At 33.5% G+C, this 25169-nt stretch overlaps 3 protein-coding genes across 4 annotated transcripts; 1 reads left to right on the top strand and 2 right to left on the bottom strand.

The window, feature by feature from the left end:
• IFT20_1 (Intraflagellar transport protein 20) lies at positions 1-7572 on the bottom strand (the record flags this gene model as incomplete). 2 transcript variants are annotated; one of them, XM_051210389.1, is made up of 6 exons in its annotated part: positions 1-151; positions 3959-4062; positions 4108-4193; positions 6997-7268; positions 7326-7502; positions 7540-7572. In XM_051210389.1, 4 exons carry the CDS (start codon positions 7118-7120, stop codon positions 70-72), a joined length of 396 nt encoding a protein of 131 aa, XP_051073165.1. In that variant the 3' UTR covers positions 1-69. The 2 variants fall into 2 exon arrangements, with proteins under 2 accessions (XP_051073165.1, XP_012792641.2); XM_012937187.3 differs by lacking the exons at positions 7326-7502; positions 7540-7572 and having other exon boundaries at positions 6997-7312.
• A 2266-nt stretch (positions 7573-9838) lies between these two features.
• MS3_00001101 (uncharacterized protein) lies at positions 9839-13735 on the top strand. The gene is made up of 3 exons (XM_051208608.1): positions 9839-10333; positions 11733-11868; positions 11910-13735. The coding sequence occupies exons 2-3, from the start codon at positions 11847-11849 to the stop codon at positions 12764-12766; spliced, it is 879 nt and encodes a 292-aa protein (XP_051073164.1). The 5' UTR covers positions 9839-10333; positions 11733-11846; the 3' UTR covers positions 12767-13735.
• A 2181-nt stretch (positions 13736-15916) lies between these two features.
• On the bottom strand, positions 15917-24069 carry SERPINI2 (Serpin I2; the record flags this gene model as incomplete). Its single annotated transcript, XM_012937168.2, has 6 exons — positions 15917-16292; positions 16487-16721; positions 17575-17735; positions 20643-20787; positions 22012-22319; positions 24000-24069. The coding sequence occupies 6 exons, from the start codon at positions 24067-24069 to the stop codon at positions 16045-16047; spliced, it is 1167 nt and encodes a 388-aa protein (XP_012792622.2). The 3' UTR covers positions 15917-16044.
• Positions 24070-25169: the final 1100 nt, after the last annotated feature.

Below are 25169 nucleotides of genomic sequence, written 5' to 3'. Positions count from 1 at the left end.
TTTGTACATAAAATTTATTATTATTTTTTAAAAGATACTATACAATACCAATACAATTTCAAGAACAATTTAACGACCCATAAGAAAACGTTCAATAAACTCTGTTTGTTCAGCTTCTTCTTTTTGTAATGATTGTAATTGAATATTCAATCTAGTAATAGGTTTCCGTATTTTTTCCCCGAAAATAAAAGAAAAAGAAAGGTAAATTTATAGTGTTCAATGAATTGGAAAAGTAAAATAAAAGCAAAATTGGCTCATAACATAGCAGAAGGTTGAATAATATATAATTAATGGTCATAGTATAGGAGGTTTATTGAGGTTGTTGAATTGTATAGTCTACTTCACGAACTGATTTCATATTAAGATGAAACGATTATCCAATTTATCTTGGTTTCCAATGGTTATCTAAGGGCTTGATCTTAATGTAGATCTTAAATTTCACAAATCTTCACAGACTTCTCATGCTAATAATAATAATACATGCATCAGTTACTAGTTTTGAGAGGTAATTTCTAAAGTCGTTTTGGGAGATTGTGACCAGTAGAGTCCAGAATTGTCGATTGTAAGATAGTTATCTACCAACGACGAAAAAAGTTGCGATACTATCTCCTTAATCGATTGGATACCGACTGAGAGATTTAAATATCAAGCGCTCTCTGCGAGGCTTAAATGTCCTGGGTTCGATTTCCAGTTAGATCGGTAATATGCACTTCTGGGAAGTCGCATACTCGGACGAAACATTTATCCAGTGTTTGCTGGTTCTCAATGGTTACTAAACTAACGTTAGCCTGTGATGTGGGCCATAGAATAACTAATCTAAAATGTGAAGTAAAAATAGTCTAGTAAAAACAAATTACAATCGTATAGTCTAGTTTCAATCATTTATTCTATTCCATTTCAATTTATTATTTTTCTCTAATATGTTTAATTTGCTTGTATTTAACGTATGATAAATTGACAGTATACAATCATATGAATAAATACATGCTGTTTTATATTCGAATGAGACACTAAATGTCAAGTTGTAATAGATAAATTTTAATAGTTATTTTTATCATTTCATTTTTTCAATATTCCTTGAAATATTAAACGAATGGTTGTGACTCGTTCAATGGTTTTCTAGAAATCTATACTTATTATTGCTAGAGTAAGTTACTTATTTCATGTATGAAGTGCAAATTAGTGTATTTAACTTTGAAATAAACCAAAAGTGTGTGGATTAGTGATGTAACTGAGTTGTGCAAGTCAAAGTAAATGGGGGAGGGCTATCAAATCTATCACAAAGTCAATAAGTTCCATTAACAATTTAATTGAGTTGATATAGTAGATAAAAAACTTGTTATTATCCGATGATCGGTACAATCCTTGCCATCATAGATCTAAATATAGTAAGCATTCGTTTAGTTTTAATGAAATGTCGTTCTTATTGATGCGACAAAACGAAGAGTGAATAAATGGTAACTTTCGAAACTGTTTTATGGAGTCTTACTGTGTATATTCTTGCCAAATAATTACACAATAACCGGAATATTGTTTCTATTTTCCGTTTATTGCAAGATTCCATTTGGAAAACTAACTACTATTACTACAGGTATTATTATTCCTAATTTATGGCTAGTCAGTTATTCACAACATTTCTGGTTTCACTTCCACTATCAGCATGTCTGTGTATCATCATAGTTTTCTACTTTATGATATCATGCAGTGAGGTATGTTTGTTCATAAACCTAAGTACGCTTGTAATATAATAGTAGGTTTGCGCTGTCTCTTACTTTATGATTGATAATTGGGAACAGAAGAAGGCGTGGGTATCGGAGGATCAGTAGGACTTAAGCTTACATTAGTTCAAGTTTTGTCGGGTCGGTTGGATTGTATCACTAGTCAAGGCTAAGAACTCTAGATCATAGAAGGAATAGATTACGATTGCAGTTATGATTGGTGGATCAAACAAGTGGGGTCGATTAATGTCTCAGACATAACACTTATAACAATATTTTCCTTTATATTGTTCTGATCAAGACTACATATAATAGCACAAATATTACTTTGCAAACAAACAGTTACAAAATCAAAGATAATTTGGGTGTCATATAGTAGAGATCCTTAGAACAGTGTTTCATATCGTTTTGCTCTTTTCATCACAATGTATTTGCAATCTTGACAGAACTGATGCTCACCGTGGAATGCATCACCCAATCTCAATTGCTTCCTATTTACCACCTCAAACTAACTAATATCAGAAAAAAATAAAGCACGCGATATCGATTAATTCACAGTAATGACTATATTCCAACTTGATGAATAAAATCCAACTAACAGTAAGGACTGGACAAGAATGTTATTAGCTTTCACCCGGTAATCAATGAATGAAAATCTAAAATTACACTATTTTTTACAAATTATACGAATTAGAATTGCACGTAGTGGGGTGGTTGAAACGACCAAGAGATATAATAGTTCAGATTATCCCGTTTTTAATATTGACTTAATTCTGACCAGTCTTAATCGATATATGTGCATTCTGCGCAGATCGCACATATCTAGCCATGATATCATAATTTTTATAGAATGAATATGATGTGGCTAACATTGGAATTCAAGACGCAGGTTTTGTCGTAAAACTGATCAAAACTCAGTAAAAATATCACCAACGGGAAAATTCAAACCACTAAAATTTAGTTAAAATTCATATCTGTTGCATGAGTGACTAGGTATCTGGACTCAAGGCTAAGTGGATAACATGACTGGTGTTTGAAGTAAAGCGTACTGAGTTTAAAAACCGGAGTGAACATCAACTCTGAGATGCAAGTGCATGAAGCTGACGACTCCTGAGTAAGACGAAACATGGGTCCTGGATTTCACTGTTAACCATATATTATTTGTTTTATAAAATCAACAAGCAATGTCTGCCACTATCTTTCTCCAAAGCCCATTATGGTACCATTTATGGATTGTAAAAGGTTGTTGAAATTATTCATATTTCATCATAGCAATCCAGAGATATTCGTTAATTGCCTTTCTCTAGTTCTTGTTATTAACCTTTTTATGATTTTAGTTTGTTCGTTTCATTATTTCCCCACATATTTTGGCATGAAGTTTTCCTGTAACAGTTTTACACTGCTTTTATTTATCTGTCAATAATATCTAAAAGCAGTTTTTCTTAAGGTAAAAACATTTAAACACTACTGAATACTTTTTTGTTAAGGATGTATAAGACATTGTATAATCATTAGTCAAGTATAAAATTTTAGGGTCAGGTGTAAGATTTAAGTACGTAGAAAATGTACGATTTAAAAGTCATCATCACGAAGATCCGCTTAACATCCACATACGTCATTTTTGACTGATCAGTTAAAGCGACTGTACAAACCCTTAGAAATAAATTCATACCTGTTGAACAAGTTAATAATTGTCTGGATTAAGTAGCAGATATAACGGCAGAAATAGGAATTATTTTCTGTTCCCACGATGTACTGCTACTACATGATAATATAAAAGGTCAGTGACCGAGATTTCTACCACCACTGGACTGGATGCTCTATTGATATGTTATCCACAGACTTAATCGTGTTAAGTCAGATATGTTTTTCATGTCCAAAAACAGAGAACTAGAATAAGGGCTAAACAATACTCTATTGAAAACAATTACAAGCAGTCTATAATCCGTGAATCCAGAGTCGAAATCAATAAAAGAAAAAAAATTAAATACTTAATAGCAAGTAAGCTGAGTCTGTTTGTTCATTCTCAGTGACCAATCACATTTTACTCTCACTAGCCACACATCAGTAGCATAATGGATAGAATATCGCATTGTGAGGTGATCAGTAATAGGTTCAAGTCTCAGTGTGAATAATAATGCAATTGTGGTTACATGCACCTAACTGGTTACAAATAGAAAAAAACGGTCATCCGAGATTCCATTGGTATCCACAATCTAAGTATAGTAAGAATAACTCACCTATCTATATCTTTCTTTTTGGCCAATATCTGGGATTCCAAGTGTTTTTGTTGTAAGTCTCTTTGCTTTTCCATAGAGGTAAGTAGGTTTCTTGAACCAATCGCCTAAATAAATGTGTATGTAAATAGTTATTTTTTATTAAAACAAACTTTTAGCTTTTGTGATTCAACTTTTTCAGCTACAGAGCTGATCAGGTTGAAAAGTTCTCCAATAATCACCTTAAAGTCGTTCATTTCTAGGAAAGAAAGAAATTCAACATGAAGTAAGAGTTCAGCATTGAGTACACTAAAATAATTTTATTCTATATTATCATCTATCAGTACTGAACTTGAGATTGAAGTAAGGAACAAGTGGAAATATAAAAGGAGTTTTGGAGTTGGTTTTCATCAAAGACGAATGTTACCTTTGAAAATATTACGGACTATAAAAAAACCGGAAATACGCTTTGTTCCAGGTTTAAACTTATTAGCGTTGCGCTTGAATCATACAGCGAATGTAACTCAGGACATATATGTTTCGTGGCTGGTATTACACAATTAGGTTAATGAGTGAGAGGTGAGTGTTTCACCTTTTCAGCCTTAGCTGATTCACATTATTACCCAATAATCGTGCATTATTGTCAATGATATCAGTCTTACTGTCAATATATTGATCATGAATCGCAATCATAAATCCAAAATTCCATCTCATATCTCCTCACTAGTAGCCACACAGTCAATAACGCATTAGGGGATTGTGGATGCTTTTTGGGTTTTAACATTAATGAAGTAAGTATTGTCGAAGAGTTTCAGAAAAGAAACAAATGTTTATAATTCTTAAGTTTCCAAAATGCTCTTGGGGTGATATTAGTCTGTTAAGAGAACGTGATTACAAACTAAATAACCCTTATCTCAAAACAAACATACTGGTGTTAAATACTAGATCGTTAAAGTACTTTCTAATTTCAAGTTATCATAGGGCTTACAAACAATGAATAATCAACATATATTTTAACTGACTTTGAAGCTGCTTTTAGAATAAGTTTACTCCAGTGAATATAGTGATATCGTATATGGTATTAAGTGTATACATGAAGTCGATTTGTCTTTTGGCAAGGAATTGTACAGATTGAACACTGACAAATCAACCGTTATCTATATCTTCATAAAGTCGATTGCAATACTATAAAATAAGTGCTGTCATCGTAACCTTTACATTTTAAATTGTTCTGGTTTTGACACGATCTTAAAACCGTGCCAATATATATATATATATATATATATATATATATATATATATATATATATATATATATATATATATATAAGTTCCGAAACATAATACATGTTTCTAAAAAGTTAGTGACTGAAAAGGCAATTCCAAAAATATTCTGAATGAAATAAAAAATTATCAGACACAAACACATTTCATAGAGTGTTTTTCTTGACAAATGTAGCTTACAACTAAATATAGACCTTAAAAGAATATCGAATGCATTTTTCTACGAACATAAAAACTTTATTTGAAACAATATTTGGTTAAACCAAGATCAAATGGAGGCTGATATATGGGGCACAATTAAGATTTTGAATTCAAGACATTGTCTTTCTATATTTTTGAGATGAAAAACGTTTTTCTGTGATTTGGCAACACATGATGAAAGATCTTCATATCATTGTCAATACGGAACAACTCAAATGAAGTTGGTATAACCCTGAACTAATTAACGAAACTTTATAAAACGTCTATAAAAATTCCAAAACACAAATTATTTGTTTATACTTATTTGTAATACAGATTCAAAACTTTGAACCAAATCTGATCTTTAAATTTAGAGATTTTCAACAACAAAATAAGTACATCTATGCAATCAAAGAGAACGTACTTTACTCATTGTTGGGTATTCGTTTAAAAGCTTGGATCTGTCACTGGCACACGCTCATCAAACGCTTGATAAAATGTCATAACAGTTTAATTTTTAGGAATACTTTTACCATTTTCTTAAAACCGTAATCTCACATATCTAATTGACCGAGCCATCCTGAGGAAAATGGATATTAGCATTTAGGGAACTTGGTGATATTTCAAGAACGTTTTATTGGTATAAGAGTAGCGGTATAACATTGGAGATCCCAACTTGCCTATAGATGTCACTCGTTATTATCAGTAATTAACCCGCCTGATATCTCGAAATTTTCTCACAAGACTATAAAAATGGGGGTAATTTTTTGAAAATAATAACTACGTTCCGCGTAGTAACATATACCATACATTTTGGTACTACTATGACAGAAAATAATACTGAAAAATAAATGATCCCGATGGTTTGTTACGCTTGAAAGCAGCATCGTTTGTTTTATTTAACTAAAGTACTTAAAAATTAAAGGTCCATCATCAACACTAATTAGTATGCTGTAACGCATATTTCTCTGTTGAAATATTAGTTTTATCTGTTCACTTGAGCGATTTTGTATTGAAGCCGTTGTATGGATTACCCCATATCTTTTTGAAGCCAATGCTAACGACGCATCTACCAATGTAAAGATATATGCATTCAAGAATATGAAGGAAAGACCAGGGTACAAGTTTTAAGATCAGGTGAGTGACTTTAAGTGTCTTAAATAATAAATAGAAATCGTTGCTTTTTACGTTACTATTGTACCAGATCATAGTATTCTGAGCCTATTCCTCCTGCATTTGAAGCCATAATATTGTTAAGTAGCGATAAAAGGACAAAAAAGACTTTCCAAGCTCCCAATTTCGGGGAGGCCGCTATAGTAAACTTTGATGAAATGGCATCAAAACCTCGAAATTTCCCCGAACCTGGGGAAATTCCCCAATATTTCCCTTTAACCTTAGTGAAACCTATTTGACTATGGAGTTTTCCCAAAATACCCTGAAATTTCCGCAAATTTGGGAGATTGTGTTCCTATCACCATCATGAGCAATATGAGTTAAGAAACGTCCCCTATAGTGCATTTCGGTTTCACATACTAATTAATGAAGAAATAAGTTAAATTATAATGATTAGAGTTTGACAGAATTAGTACAGTTCATACTTGAAAGATACTTTTCACATTCTTCCTTAAGTTCGTTTGTTTCTTGTGCGACTCTAGGATCAACTATTCGAAGTTTATAAAAATCGTCAATATATAATCCAGCTTGAGCTAACGATTCAGCCATTGAATGTATAATGTTCAACTCAGTCGGATCGTTAAAATAGCTCCAGAAGTATATCTTTTTATGAGATACAAACACGTGGCGGTTTGCTCCTACCCTGAGAGTACGTAGTGCGCTGAGGGAACGTGAAGAATAACGTGTGTACAGAAATCTGAAAGGACGAGAAAATTTTTTGTGAAGATGCGGTAGGCACATATGATCTACTTACGTTAAATGATAACAGCAACCTACAACAATTAGCAGCAAGACTGGAGTGAGGTTAAGGCAATCTAGTAGTTGTGGAGTACAATTTCAAACACGTTGTATGTATTTGCCATCTGTAACTATGCCGACCAACTATTCAATTCTTAGTTTTCCAATGTACAATACTCAATATATCCACTATCTGTATAAGGAACTAGTATAAGTCAACTGGTTTTCACCTTCATGTTTTGACGTTACGGCATGATTGAGGGTCTTCGTGATCGTACTATATAAATAGCCTAGACACTTGGACAAGTTCCTTCGTGAAGTGCAACGTTGGATTGTAAGATGTTTTATTTTAATAACTTTGAATAATCAGCATCTCGCATTTCGTTAATACATTATCCCATACTTTCCTGAACTATAGAGATTACGATCCCGGATGATGGATGTAGTGTATTTAGGATTTGTTCTCTGCTCTGATACTCAATTTATTCCATGCACCCGTACCTACTCTAAAAGATTCATACTCCCTTTATTTAAAGATGATCCAGTTATGTTGCGAGTTTCGAAAATGCAACTAGCATGAATCTTATTTGGCAGACTACAGAACCAACAGGATAGTACAGGTGAAGAGCCTTCGGTGGACTTGAAGACTGAGGTTCGGATTTCTTTGATTTGATCATTGGATTTCTATTAAACACAAGGCACAGGCAGCACAACCACAAGGATGAGTGAATAAACACAAAACAACAGTTATGCTGTGTTATTATACTGTTGGAACGTCAGTAGTCCTAGTTACAATACAAATTGCATTTTAATTGAGTCCCTGGTCATAACTAATGAAGAATACGTGATACGGTCATCATTTATGTCACTTCCTCTCCCAGAAGTAGAGTACTGAGTTTAAAATCAGTCGTTCTGTTTTCATTTAGTTGGTTACGTGTGTACCTGGAAACGGAAATCTGCATGAATGTATGACCATTGTTGTCCGATGCGGGGCCCTCATTCAGTGTTTGAATCATGTGACTGGTACTATGTTCAGATATGATTTTCGAAAAATTGGTTCTGAGTTTTAAACGAAGCTATGGAGCCTATGGAATCCGAAGAACCGTCCTTATCTCATGTTGTAGGAATCGGTGGGAGCACTAGTGATGTGCATCTTGTTTAATGAACAGAACGGCGTAAAACGATGTTTATAAAAGGATTAGTGAACACAGATTACACACGACTAGGGCCTCAGAAAAATTTAGGACGATGACCCTATCTACAAATGTTACAACAAGCGACTTCCTGATGGTTAGAGAAGCAGTTTCGCAAGTCCTTTGCTTGTAAGTGTTATAGCAAATGGATGCAAGAGTCTCTGAAACTACCAAGGGATTCACTTACGAGTCAACTAAACCTACCACATAATGATTTACTCTTGACATGATAATTGTTAAAAAGTTCGAAATTTCACTTGATATGCAGGCATGGGGAACAAAATAATTGTTTATGCTACAGTTGAATATTGGGTAGCCGGTAAGCTTTAGTTGTTAGCTAGTAACAGAGGTCATCTCAAACTAAAAGAGCTCTCGTTTGAAGAAGTCACTCGTATTTCAAATTCACTGCAGTAAAAATCCGTTCTTTATCCTATTGTATTTTCAAAAGATAAAAGTGAAGTGTTATATCTCAAGTTTAAGACCCTGCGATGATTGAGGTATAAACACTTGACAGATTGACGCTCCCCAATCAAACGACAAGTGAATGGTACAACCGAATAAGAACGTATTGATTAAGGCCGAGGATCTCCGAAAATATTGTTATTTCTACGATTGTGGAAAAAGTCCCCAGCAAAACTTCAATAATAAGGTTTTTTGAAGCCCAGTGTTCACAATTTAACCGGCGGAACAGATCGAGACTAAAACATGGGGGTCGAAATGATTAAAAAATCTGCGTTCAAGGCCAAAACAGAGCGAATGCATCAAATATCACTTTCAAGTATCTATAAAGACAATAGTTTTTAGTAACATAAGAGGCTCTGTTCACTCCAAAAACAATTCTGACGAAAGTAACATTGCTTCCTTCAACCTCATCTGTTTTCTTAACCACCCTAGAAACCATCGCTGTTAGGAGTTCAAAAGGCACTTCTTCTTTTCTATCGTCTCCGACATATGAGATAGGGACACGCTTCAACGTTAATAATTAGCCATAATGCTTAAGGTTTTCATATGAAATGCGAACTATTCCCCATGACTTAACATCACCGTTCCTGAACTTTGTGTCTGTTCACAAAGCTTGCTGCATTCACATATTTCCACAGATTTAAATCAGTAAAACTACGGGTCGTTGAAACTTTGTTCTCTCCAAGTGCTATCCATCGACTGTTTTCGTTTCCGATTACGGAAAATTGTAGAATTCATCAAAAATTTCTTATCCGTAAACTTCGCGTAGAATGGTTAACAAGCTTCGATTTATGTCCGACTATGAACATTCGCAGGTTTAAGAAATGCCTTTTTCTAGCTTCTCCTTTGTGCTTAATAACCTTAATCAGTCGACAGATGAGCACGAACGTCTTCGTCGAACCATGGAGAGTATTATCTTGAATTTAACGGTATCGATCACTCGGGCCAATACAGAATTAAAAAGTTAAAACATCATGGTTACTGTTACCTAGAGTTGGTATGTCACTAAGGTTCAGAATGTCTTCATTTTAATGAGTTAATATGGAATCAAAGAATGGTGATCATGAGTTCGAGTACCTGTTACAGGAGCTCGTAAATTGCAAGTAGATCAACATACCGTGCTTCAGTGACACGAGAGCAGAAACTTGTACGTAACGCGAAGTTCTTCGATTCCGGTTTATTTTTTTATTCCTTATACTTTTTATTTCTTTGAACGTTCACTCTGAACCAACCATTAATTCTTTTAACCGATTTACTTGGATTCCTTTCGGAATAATTTAAGTTTGACTTAATATACTTGACTTTATGGAACGAAGATACACATTGGAAACTAGAATTAAAAGGTCGAAGAAAAATACGGAAATGGAAGGTGAGATTCTTAAAGCTGTTTGTGATATGTACGCTGTTAATGATGAAATGAGTGCTACTGGTGTGGGTTCTGATCGACTTAGTTCTTTCAAACTCAAGTTAGGTATAGCGTTACTAAGGAAGAAGAAATAAGAAAAAGACTTGAATTAGAAAAGTAGCCTAAGATGTTGGATTTTGAAGAGGAAGTTGATATTGTTGAATAGCATAACGACTATGAATGATACTACTACCTGAAAATGTCTAGAAGTAAATTCAGAGATATTTTCCTTGGATGAGAAGGGATCTTTACAGATCACTAGGGCTTATACGACTAAGAGATTTCCAATCGATTATGCAGAACCCCTAACCGAACAGCAGCTGAGACTGTGAAAGCGTTTGAAAGATATAACTTTTCTAAGGTTGCAAAATAATGTGGTAGAAGTCTTGATTAGGTGCGATGCTCCGAACACACACTGGGTTCTAGAACAACGTCTGGAAGATAGGCAGGTCTTGTTCCATGCATAGTGATATGGTGAGCTACTACGAGCAGAATGATGTGTATGCACTTCAGAGTATACTTAAATTAATCGACAGAAATGCTTCATCTAAACGTAAGTATTTTATGAATATAGAAAATAAAGCTCTTTGTAGTAAAAGCCCAGAATTATCAATACTTCGGCTTTTTAAATCCCGTGTAAAGTCAAATTCCCTTGGCACGACTAAATTCTTCATAGTTAACGGAAGCATTGTTAACGACCCGAATACTATATGCGAACAATTCAGCAAGCACTTCTCGCAGTGCTACAAAACTGGAACTGAAAACTCCATCATTACATTTCCAATGCTGACATCCAGACATCTGTCGAAAATTGATTTTACACCCTTCAACATCAAGCAGGCCATAGCTGCCCTGAAAAAGTCTTATGATGGTGGACCTGACGGGATACCTTCATCATTTGTGAAATATGGAAGTAGAGAATTTCCACTATTTTATTTTAAACTTTTCAATCAATTTATGGAATATGGGACCTATCCATCTGTATGGAAAACATCCCTTATCACCCCTAGATTAAAAACAAGACCACGTGGTGATATTATTAACTATAAGCTAATTAATTTGACATCCGTGCTCTCAAGAATCATGGAAAAAATCATCCACAAACCGCTACTATCATTTTTACTTCCGGCTAGTCTGATCAGCCCATCCCAACACGGGTTTATAACTAAACGCTCATGTTTCACATCGCACCTGGAGTTTTTTGATCAAATTACCGAGAAAAGAGATGTTGGTCAGTCAGTGATAATTCTTTACTTCAATTTTAGTAAGGCTTTCGACAGTGTCTTACACAAACTTCTTCTTTTAAAACTCTCTTCACTTGGCATACAGAATCCCCTTTTATCTTGGCTCAAATCTTTTTTAGAAGAACGTAGCCAAATCATTCGCTTTGGATCTTGCTACTCTCAACCTGTGAATGTAACCAGTGGGGTTATACAAGGAAGTGTGGTTGGTCCATTACTCTTTCTCCTTTTTATCAATGACGTGTGTTCCCTCTTTCAGTATGGTAAGCCTTTCCTTTTTTCTGATGACCTGAAAGTAGTTTATTCATACTCTTCTACCACGAAAGAAAGCTATATTTCGGCGGTAATCCAAGAGGAAATAAACAAGTTGTACGAATGGACTGTTTCGTGGAATTTGCCACTTAATGTTGGCAAAAGTGGATTTATTCACATTGGTCGCTGCCTTAACTTAAATCTGACTGTACACACACATACACTCAAACCTCTCAACACTGTTCTTGACTCGGGTTTAAGATATAGCAACAGTCTGAACTTTTCTGAGCACATTATATCTCAAGTATCCAAAGCTAGAAAGCTGATGGGATTGATAATGATAAAATTTAATAATATCGAATCGAGATTGTTATTATACAGAAAATGTGTCTTACCCATTCTTGAATATGGTATTTTAGTTCACAGTAATTGCAGACATAATGACCTGATTAAAATTGAAGGTGTTCAAAGGAAGTTCACCAAAGTTGTTCTGCGGTATTCCGATAACAAAGATCATCACCAAAGATGTCAACAACTCAACTTAGAACCTCTTTGGATCAGACGTATCAAATTAAATCTTGCCTTTATCTACCGGCCTATTAACGGTATTTCCTACTCTCCGGTATCCACCCCTTCATACCTTATGATATCATCCCACAATCTACGCGATAAGGAGAATATTCTAGCGATTCCAAGAACCCACACAAACTTACGTCAGAATTTTTTCCTTATTCGCTACTCAACCATGTGGAACAGACTGCCAGTGAACCTCCGTTGCAGTGAAACTACAACCCGGTTCGAAAGTCTCCTTGATGATTTTCTTTCCGAAAGTGGATTATTTCACCTATTGAATATCAATGTATTCAACAATGATTTATACAAACAAGGTCCGTCATCCATTTAATTGCCTGAAAAGCAAAATAAAACCTTTAAATCTTTTCACGTCTATTTTATTTCTATTCATCTTAATATATGAAGTCTGCTTATGTTCGTATCTATAATTACTACTGTTATCAATATCATTATTGTTCCCCCGACACATTAGATATTCCTTTTATATCTTCTTATCCTTCTTAACATATTTAATTCCTGACTGTCCTTTGAAATTAATTGTGACTTTCATAGCATCATTCTTAATTATTATTGCACATATGTTTATACTAATATCCGGTTTCACACTGTATATTATTACATAAATCTACATGGTATTTATCCGAGTGCATTAAAGGATTTTTATTTTATTTTTCTAAATTGTTGGTTTCCTTCTGAGGTTGATATTCATTACGCAATTATTATTCTTATCATGGATGAAATTTTTCACTAGGTGTTCACTTCTTTTCTCTCTTCTTTCCCTCTAAATAAATATTCTTAAGATTACGAAGTTTGTAATTAAGACAATAACTTGTGTTACACTTAAATTAACTTCTCAGACCCGTTTTATCTTCACTATGCATATATGACTCATACATATTGATATTTTATTATCCTTTTCATTAAATTGTAACTTTCATAGCATCACTCCAAACTATGACTGCACAAACATTTATTCTAGCGTCATATCTTACTACAATAATAAGTTGTTTTTACTGAATTATTTTTTGTTACTAATTTGACGCTATATACATAGTCGTTTGTTCTTGTTTTATGTTCATAAGTACGCCAATTAAACTGTTTGCGTATTTCACGTCTCCTTTATTTCTATTCCCTTATTTTATCCATTTCCTTCTTTAAACTCAATTCAATATTCTTCTCGATTACACAGACCCGATTTATTATTATTAATATTCTACTATTATTACTCTAATTTTTTTTTAAATATGGCAAGTATAATGCTAACATTATTGAAAATTGTGTATTATTGCATTTTTTGAAGAAACCCGAAATGGTTTCTTCACAACACTTATGTACCCATAAGATGTTTGTGAATAATGATAATAATAATAACAATAACAATAATAATAATAATAATAAGTAGCCCAGTGAGAAGGCCAATTGATGGCAGTCAGAAGTGACCTGATGGATAGGTGTATTTCGTTGGCTAAGTAATGGATTAACTTGATAAGGTGTGAATTCGTATATATATACATGAATATTTGTGGATTTTGTTCGATAGCCCAATATGCTCTCCTGCTTACTCTTGTGTTCTTCCTCAACTAGTCAGTCGAGAGGTTAGCACGTAGCACATCATGGATCAGTATCATATTTCGGACATCGCACGTCACAACTATGTGTTTTACACATCCTACTTTCATGAGATTTGTTGTCAGTAATAGTTAAAGTGGTGCTGATTTTCATGAATGATGATACTCTCGGTATACGATCATGGGTTAGTTCAGGTCCTACTAAGGTTTTCAAAACTGAGCTTGACTCACTTATTCACTCTGATATCACAGTAGCTTAGTCCGGTCTGGCTGAGCTTGTCTGCACGTTGACCTCCGACTACTTGCTGCGGAAGTCTCAAGGATTTATGCAACACATCCAAAAACCACTGTGTTGTTTTCGCTACTTGATAAGCGCAAAATATGGTATACAACTACGGAAGTCAAAAGTGTAGGACCCCACAGTCTCACAAACAGAGGACAGAGGTAAGCTGGAGAAGAGTTTTTTGGATAAGAATCAAAATGTACATAAAATCATGGGTATTTATAGATATTAGCGTTAGTTATAACACCATTATAATCCAGCCAATTTTCAAAAAGGCAAGTTTTGCTGCTGTCCAACCGTAGCATGCCTCGTCGGTATTCTAGAAGGCTCCATCACGTTCTCATTGGATGGAAACCCTTCCGCTCCTTTAAGGCCTCTTTAGGCTTAGTCGTAATTCTTGGAAGCTGTCCCGACATATTTAAATTGCTTACTGTCTCACCTAAAGTGACTTTAGCTCAATTATCTTCCGAAGAACAACTAATATCGCAAGATTCCTCCCTGCGGATTCTATTCTTAGCCTCATTTCTTTTCCGCCTTCTTGCCATTCAATACTATCAAAGATCAATAAATATTTGAGGAGAAAACTTTGATATATTTAGTAAATTTGTACGGCTTGTCAATAAATCTCTTTAATTGTTGAGTTTAAATATCATTTTATGTAGAAGTTTGATCCTCTTTTGTACTCACTACCCTGCTCCTTAGCGAATAAACTTTTAGAAGGGTAGCTCGAAACTAATGATGAGGCTAACTCTCTTCTATTATTTTCGGGATCGTTGTTTATCTAACGAGTTCATAATCAGGTCACAAAATAATGTAAAAGTAACATTTAGGTTATTTAAAAGTGTTAAATTAAGTTTTTCATCCTGAAAGATTTAAAAGCTTGCAAATTTTGTCCTAAGGTATTTCGGTTGAACATAAATTTACAGATAGAATCAAATCAAAAATTAATATCGATAAAAGACAGTTTTCTCATTATACTGGATTTCTGATGAAATCGGCGTATTTGTATTTTGACAGATAAATGCATAACTATATAGCTTTTGTCAGAGAAGTTAATTATCTTCCATCTCGTGGTATAGATTACATAAGAATCAGTGATCATCAACCTGTACATTAAAACTATCCACCGATTCTTAGTTAAATTTCAACTTAATCATAGTCTGTGCACTCTTTTCATCACGATATTGTACTTTTATAAGATCCTTAGTTTATGTATGTATTTGCATGCATGTAAAAACCCCTCATATATGCACTTCATTACCAATAAATCACTGTTCCACAGTGAAGGTACCGTTACACTGTTCGAACCCTTTATTTCTATGACTCATGTTAATGTTCGGTTCAAATGAAAATGTCACCTCATTTTATTGACGATTTTGACTTAATAATCATACCTTTGTTGTTTTGTTTTTACGAACCATCTTAATTTTCTTTCACATAACCCTATATCTTGTGGGTTATTGTTTTTACATGCCTTTATTTCAGAGATACATGGATTACATCCTTTTCCACTCATAAGGGGATGTAATAGTCAGTTACATGAAACAATTATTTTCCTTATAAACTACATACACTTTGTTCAACAATTTGATACACAACTGAATAAGACTAAGAATGAAAAAAACCGAAGTACATATGTTAAAACTGATATATTTGTAGCTATGTAGCGAAAAAATTATTTGTAAATCATCAGAGCAAGTGTACAATAGTTGCTACCGTAATGGATGTTTCGTATTTTGACTACACTTCAGATTTCGTTTATTTATTGTTCGTTAAAGGTATGGGTTTAATTATGCGACCGGCAAACAAACTAGTTTTCAGTATTTTATCATAAACATAACAAACAAATGATTCACTAACGTCAAAACGAACACTAGGGGGAGGTCTAGCGCTTCTGAAACCAATACCCATTACTGTAGCAGCTGCTGCTTCCACACCATCTTCATTTACTTTTAAAGCAACACTTTGTTGAAGAACTTGTACATGTATTCTGGCATTCGTAATTCCTACAAATTAACAACAGTCAAATAAGAAAAAAACTTTTATAAATTATCACAGCATTTAACACAGTACACAGGTTGTGATAATTGAATAATGTTTGTAAGAATACTTCTTAAAAGATTGCTTACTAAAAAACAAAACCAACAAACTTCATTTTGTGTGGCATTGAATAGATATTAAAATTGTACACATTACTCACCTCCAAGATTTGCTTCATTAGAGTCAAACAAATCAGTGATATACATGTTTTTCAACGTTTCAATAAGATCAATTGAGAAATCCAATCGAAATCTCGGTAAAGATAAAGCAACTTGTTTACTTTCAAGTCTACTCACTAAATGAGGCAGTTTGATGTCACCACGTAACACTTTATCGACATATTTGAGTTTTCCCGGTTCAGTTGGCAATATCACAACAAACGAAAATCGTGAATTCTAAAATGTTCAAAACAAAATGATAAAGCCATCGTAAACTTTTGCAAACCTGAAAGGTACGTGATAAAGAACAGAGTAAATTGAGAGTATGGTATTTTTTTCAAAAAACAATAATTAATGCGTTGTTTCCTAATACTGGAACTAAATAGCATTGTGTGTGATGATTTACAGTGGAACATAAAAGAGGTCTGTCGTTTGATACGTTATCAGTATAAAGAAAAAAACTGGCTCTAGTTGAACGAGAACATTTGTATATAGATAAACGACGAGAGAAGGATGTGCAACCATCGGTAAAATTATACAAAGGTGCATGACGAATCCATGATAAAGCTAATTCAGACTGGTGTAAGTCTCTATCGAAAAGACTCCGGTTTGATAAAGGAAAAACAGTTTGCTGACTTTGAAATATTCACTAATCATATAAAGACGATGTATATATATATAATTTTTTCCGGAAAACAAGATTTTAGTTTAACCTGTTTGTGTCCTGACTGGTCATTGAGTAGTATAAAGTACATAAGGGACTTGGAACGATGGTAAATTTCCACATAATAACATACATGAGTTCAAAATCTAAGTATTATTATATTTTTATTTCAACTTGTATTAAAAATGAGTCTACATTGATTAGGCTCATTAGGAGACGTGAAGATTATTTGTACAAGTACTTTACAAGCATCAAATTCGAAAAATTTAGCAGTACATAATACCTACGAATAAACTATCACAGCTCAGTTAGCCTCCAACTCAGATTTTACAATTTTTCAAACCTACTGGACCCTTAAGTTTGTATGTTCAGTATTTACTGTTCGTAATATCACATGAGAAATATAAGCGATTTCGGCATTCTTACCATGAATGATTTACTAATCATATGAATTTTGTATTTTGGGAATGTACCATAATCAATGCTGTCGGTAATGTGCATCATCGGTATTTTTATTATGGATTGATTGTTGGGCTTAAATTTACCTTCTGTAGTCGAATAGTTGGAAAACGGTTTTTTCCATTTTCCTACAATGAATAAATTACGGAAGTAATATACATAATGTCAATACATACAATTCACATTGTCCGTTTGTTATAATAAAATGAAAATCACTGCCTGAACATTAATATACAAGATTATCTAACGATACGTATTCAAACGGATGAAATTTATAAAATGTAAAGAGACCGTTTGACTACAGGTTATTTACTCTGGTTCCATTTTTTCTGTTGTCTAATAAAGGCAGCAATGGACGCAACTGCTAGTAGAAACAATAACGACCTCTGGAGTTTGTCTGCTGGAAAAATATAAAGTTTTATGATTTCACAAAATATCGGTTAATTTGTAGATAAATTAAACTTCGACAAGATCATTAAATGATTCGTAAATCTATGATTTCCTCATGATATATAAATATAAGTGTAGGAGCTTACAGTCAGCTGTGCACAAATGGTCATTGGTATTGATTTTAAAATGCTTACATTTGTTGGATCTAGGTGATTTACATATAAATATGATTTCGTTAATAAAATAAAAAGACAAAATTTATGAACAATAATCTAAATTTCTGAACTCTTTTAATCGTAATTCAAGAATTTTCGGCTGATATCTTACATTTACTCAGACAGAGAATTGTCGAATTGTATATCGACAGTACGAATTAACACAATAAATAAACTGTATAGCATAATACACATTAATTTCATTCATGAAATCTAGCTAAATGAGTTTTTTTTCAGTCTACGTAGAATTTGTTTTGATCATCAGTTATGAACGCTAGTAAGAGGACCTGCTTGTTGAAAACTGGCACTTATCAAGCTCGAACAATTTATATTCGATTTAAATGATCTTTAAGAATGAAAGTCACTTTAAGCTCGGAGAGATCAGTGATTTATTGGAAACATGATGATATTGATATTTTAAATTGGTCATGAAAGACATTCGAATTCAACACTGGAATCAAATGTTTCTCGGTAAGTAATGCAGCTTGCTTTTAAGAAGCTTTTTTGGTTCTTACAAATATACGCTTACTAGTCCTCATGGTGAGTGAAGGTCACTCTGATAGATGAATAATAAGATGATTATGTTCACTATCAACATCAGAGTAATGGTATTTTCTGTAAGATGAATTATCAGAATTCAGAATAATTAGTAGTTAACAAAATCCATTCCTGATTATCATGTTTCCAGGAATTTTTCTCCAGTTGAGAGAAGTCGGGTTTTGTATAGTTAGGGATTTGGTTCAATACAAAAATTGATAATTGTTTAAATAAGTAGTATAGGAAGAACGAAGCGACATTGAAACCATCGCGTTACGCCTTCATTTGAAATTCACTAGTCACCATATTGTGAAGTTTGTTCATTATAATTTGCACCAATAGTAACCTAAAGTTGTGGGTTTGATTTTTAAGGTTTTTAAAATGTTATTAATATTTGTTAACATATCCTTGGTATTTTGGCAAGTGACATGTGAGCTTGTTACTACTTGCATTACTGTCATTTTAGCGAAGTGATTTCAAATGACCCATAGACCAGCTGACCTAAACAGATTTAGTGAGTTGTTATTGTTCATAAATACATTAAAAGGTTCTATTTCAATGACCAATTGTTGTGTTTGTTAAAAGTCATTACTTATTGAATCTATATAGGTGTTATATTTGAGAACCTTCTTCCAGTATTGATTAAACAACAATTCACATTTGACATTCATTCAACAACTTAATTGAAATACAACCTCACATCCACAACTTTAATTTGAAATAAATATTCACTAAATAAAGTTATAGTTCATTACTCAATAATTAAATTACAGTAATTTCAATAGCTAATATCATGAGTTAATTGAAGTTAGACCACTATAGAAAACCTGGGAGTATTGGATGGTCATTTCGTCCTATTGTGGGACACATCAGCAGTTCGCTTCCACGATCCCGCCTTGCGAGATTCGAACCCAGGACATATCGGTCTAGCGCGCGAACACTTAACCACGTCTGTCGTGAGATGGTAACTCACTGAAGACAATAATGAATTTGTCGCTCAATTTCGTGGATTAGTTGAAGTGAGATATTAACACCAATGGGTGCCGGCTCAGTGACCTAGAGATTAGGCGCTCGCACGCGAAACTGATAGGTCTTGGGTTCGGACCTCGCGGGTGGCGGGATCGTGGATGAAATCGCCCTCCAGTGCTACCAGGTTTTCCGTGGTCTAGCTTCAACTGACTCATAACATCAACTATTGAAATTACTATAATATCTACAAAAACCCCTTCTGAAATTAAACTATACTTTGTAAATAATTCGTGAACTATTAATCTAGAAATAATCAGGATAATTGATTCTTACTTTCACAACACAAAATATAGTTCAAAATCGACTAAGGAATTTGCTGAACAACTTGGCATGTTACGACAACCATCTTTTTTACAATGTTTAGCATCTAGTATTTTGGACCATTTTTCCTGTTCACACTTAGTATGTCAGTGCTGCGTATAGGTTTTATTTTCACTGAAGATTTCATTTTAATCATATCAGGTTATGCTTTCTATGAACAGGGCATCTCAACTTGTCAGATGAAAACAATAAATAAAGTGATAGAACTTGAAATGACGTTCCCAGTGAAAATTATACTTTTTTTAGACTACGATGAATCAATTAATAAACGGAAAAGTGCTAGATAGTTGTACACACATTGAACACTGGGAATCGGGTACGTTACAAATCCAAGGACATATAACCTATCCCCGTTTCTCTACAAATTGAACTTAAAATTGCTACTGATAGACATTGAAAGTTAACTACAAACAAGAAACTAGATTTGCTAAACAAGAATTCGATTACATTAAAAAAAAGCCATGACTAGAACTCATGAAGTAGTTAACAGTCATTTAGAATCATATTAGATTTCAGGAATATTCATAACAATTATTAACTTACCTTTAAAGTGTAAGGTATTGATTAAAGCAAGAACAGTAGTCGCTGGTAGTGGTTTCTCCAAAACAGTGGGAATCAATCGGCATGTTTTGTTACTAACCCATTCATTAATATTTTTTCTAGCATCTTCCACTTTGGTAAAATCTACCTAGATTTATGTTCAAAATGTTCAACATCGAGATGATGTGTCTATTAAATGTCAGTTATGTATAAGGTTACTGAATGAAGCCAATTACAGATATATATATATATATATATATATATATATATATATATATATACTCCCCGTGTATCTGTAATGAATTCCATAGTTTGAAATGTGTATCAATAGGCAAACAGTTATTTAAATAGACGATATAACAGATTCCAACCACAAAAAAGATGGGGCTATTTTGAACACATTCTCATAATGCCCATAAGTATTTACATAGTAAGTAAAACAACGTTTTATTTACTTGAAAGATTTTATGTCTGTTTTATGAGATGTATCGTTCAAAATATCTATCATTTATAGTTTGTGAAATTAAAGAAATAAACTGGACGAGTTTTGAATTAAAAAAAACTCAAATAGAACTCCATATTTAATGTAATATAACTATCATTTAAAAGAACGTAACCACATTCACGTTTCCCATGTATTTGGTGGTAAATAGTTATCCATAGTTTATAAATCCTGTTATTAGTGTGAATAGAAAGTGATCCCTGAAATACCAGTTAAATGAGTCAATTTCTTCTTCGATCACAATTTTTTTTACAAATAATCTTTGATTTAAATGTTTGCTTAAACTCGTCATTGGCACAATAGTCGCTAATAGTAAAATTTTCTGTAAAAGTCACTTGTTACTGTAATACATTTGGTTCATTTTCATAATCAAACACAATTAATGATGAAATTATTTTCAAAGTTGTCATTTATCATTTTAAAGTTGACTAATAATGTGAAAAAGCAACAGCATTCTGTAGGAGAGGACAAACCAGTTTCCAGATGAACAGGAAATTAGGAAAAGACAATGGAAGTTGATAGGATATATATTACAGAAATCACCGAACTGTATCATGAGGCAAACCCTAACTTGGAATCCTGAAGGGAAGAGGAAAAGAGGAAGGCTACAGAATACACTACTTCAGGAAATGAAAGCAGATATGAAAAAGATGAATAGCAACTGGAAACAACTGGAAAGAACTGTTCAAGACAGGAAGGGATGGAGAGTGCTGGTGGGCGGCCTGTGCTCCTCCACTAAGCGTAACAGACGTAAGTAATAACGTGAAAAAAATTATTTTATTTACAGTATGTATTGGTTTCTTGTTTTCACTCAGTCTAGTGTTGTACTTTTCAGTGTATGAATATTTTAGAATAGCTATAACTGCTTACGTTTAATACATCATTGTAGAATATATTACTCATCCTGGTCAAGAAATTCAGTTTTATATTGGTTTTATTCTGCAAAAACATTCCATTTCCTATTGAAACAATTTGTTTTCCTTCTATTTTTTCGTCTGTCAAATTATGATATAGTAAAGCGAAAATTCGTGAAGCAAATTTTTGATCTTCTTTGACGTCATCAAGTCCTAAGGCTTCAGCAATCTGAACTTTTGTATTACCCTTGGGTCCTCCTGAACCGAGAAGTGTTGTTAAAAGCAAGAACACACTTATTGGAGATGATAAATAGTCATTCGTTCCTAAAATGATGAAAATTTCCAATCGTATTAAAACATATATAGAAATGAAGAATATTTTTCACAATAAATTTTCAGAAGGGATCTTCGTGGATATTATAGTAATTTCAATTGTTAAGTTCATGAGTCAATTGAAGTTGGACCGTTATGGAAAACCTGGAATTTGCTGGAAGGCCATTTCGTCCTATTGTGGGACTCCTCAGGCGTGGCTGTGGATGCGCACTACTGAGGAATCCCACAACAAGACGAAACGGCCATCCAGTGCTTCCAGGTTTTCCATGACGATCCAGCTGCAATTGATTCATGAACTTAACAATTGAAATTACTATAATATCCACAAAAACCCCTTTCTGACATTTTAAAATCACGATTATATGACCGAAGAATATTGTTTTCAATAATTTCTCATCAGGTTCTACAATTATCAAATCCAACTTAATAATCCATATAGTTGACCAGGTCTATGGCAGAGTACATCATCTAAAATTGTAACATATGAACTAAGGATTGTTGTTTATCATATAGAATCAAATCTTCAATGTTGGGATGATGTGTTAAGTTGAATCAGTTTATAAGTGAAATGAAATTGTGAGATAAGTAATGATCAGAATAAATATGACCAACATGGAGTGTGTGAGAGAGAATAATGTAATTACAAATCGAAAATTACATAATATGTAGAATAATATGAATTAGGTACAAATTAGTAGATAGGGGTGGATGCTGAATAAATTTCTCAAAATGGTTAGCAAGGGTTATAATAATAATAATAATAATAATAATGACAATGCTAAGATATGTGGATAAGTTTGGGACATAAAACTGAACATTAACCAAATTACGTCACCATATTATAAAACTGATTATTAACTAGTTAAGCCCGAATTTGGTCAGGGTAAACGGACCGTCTGAATATATTTCTTTTGGATGCAAAACTCTGGCTTTTTGATCCGATTAGCAATTGCTTCAGTCATGTTTTAATATAATTAGATTATTTCAGTGAATAACATGTTTGAATATTTGAAACACAGATCAAAAGATAAGAGAAGAATTCAAACATTTATTGTCTATAACAAGTAAAAAGCCCTGTATTCTAACTTTTTTTTAAAAAAAATCAGTGCTCACTTGCTCATTATAATTATTGCAGAATTTTCACTTTCACGTAATCTCAATAGTTGAGTTCATGAGTCAATTAAAGCTAGACCACCATGGAAACCCTAGAAGCACTGGATGGTCGTTTCGTCCTATTGTGGGACTCTTCAACAGTGCACATCCACGGTCCAGACCATGAGACTCGATCCCTGGACCTATCAGTCTCGCGTACGAACGCTTAACCTCTAGACCACTGAGCCGGCATCCAATGGTGTTAATGTCTAACTTCAACTAATCCACGCAACTGAGTGACACAACCACCATTGTCTTCAGTGTGTTACTATCTCACAACAGACCTGGTTCAACTCCACCGGTAATTACTTCTCACTAGAACTTCAGGAAATACCTCTTGATGCCAGTCACCAGTGATCATATATTGATTAATATCAGAAGAGATTTTTTGTGGATATTATAGTAATTTCAATAGTTAAGGCAATAAGTCAATTGAAGCTGGACCACATAATGAATTTTATAATAGATGATACATTATTGTATTGTATAACAATATTATAATAAACAACTAGAACTTACCAGTTGCTGATATGTCCAATAGATCACGTGCAAATACATTATATCTTGGTTCATTAGTTGTGAAACCCATCTTATTATGAATATAATTTCTATTAGATAATGAACTTCCTTTATATAAAATAAATTTTTATAATTTCAATCAATAATTGACAGACAATTAGTTCCAAAATGAAAATCAATAACCGATGACAGGTAATTATTGACTATAGAATATTATGTATATATTTGACTAGTTCAATTTCCTGTTATTATTACTATTATTAGTTTATTTTGTTAATTGTTAACTGGGAATCTATATGACAGATGTATTCCCATTTTTTGAATATTTATAATAGAATTCAATTATTGATAATTAAAATGTATTAATCTATAGAAGTCATTAATGTTGTATTAGTAACCGTAGATATTACATAACAATGACATTGTTGTAATCAAATATCATCTAAAACATTTTGTTTAGAGGTGTAATCTAAATTTACCTAAGTACCTTTAATAATAATAAATAACATTTACAGATTGGAATCATGAATCAATTGAAGCTAGACCACCATGGAAAACCTGGAAGCACTGGACGGCTGTTTTGTTCTAGTGTAGTTTTCCATGGTGGTCTAGCTTCAATTGACTCATGATTTCAATCTCTGAAATTTCTAGAATCTCCAGAAACTCCTTCTGATAATAATAATCACCTGCTCACTAATGACTGACTTCAAGAGATACTCCTGGAGTTCTAGTGAGAAGCCGTGACCAGTGGAGTTCAACCAGGTCTGTTGTGAGATATCAGCTCACTGAAGACAATGGTGTACGGTGGCGCAACTTCGTAGATTGGTTGGAGTTAGACATTAACACCGTTGGATACCGGCCGGCTCAGTGGTCTAGTTGGTCAGGCGCCTGGCGTGAGACTGATGGGTCATGGGTTCGAATCCCGCGTGGTGCGGGATCGTGGATGCGCATACTAGAACGAGACTGCCGTTCAGTGCTTCCAGATTTTCCATAGTGGTCTAGCTTCAATTGACTCATGATTTCAATCTGTAAAATTTCTGAAATCTCCACATACCCCTTCTGAAAATAACATTTATTTATAATATTCTACATATGTTGGTAACACTTTTTTCTTGTGCATACAAAAATGACTACAAGTTAGTTAAAACGTCAGTTTAAATCAATATTGAT

The sequence above is a fragment of the Schistosoma haematobium genome, chromosome 1 (genome assembly GCF_000699445.3).
Source record: "Schistosoma haematobium chromosome 1, whole genome shotgun sequence".
NCBI lineage: Eukaryota > Metazoa > Platyhelminthes > Trematoda > Strigeidida > Schistosomatidae > Schistosoma > Schistosoma haematobium.
The sequence above is the reverse complement of the archived record's forward strand: the minus strand, read 5'-3'. Positions and strand labels throughout refer to the sequence as shown.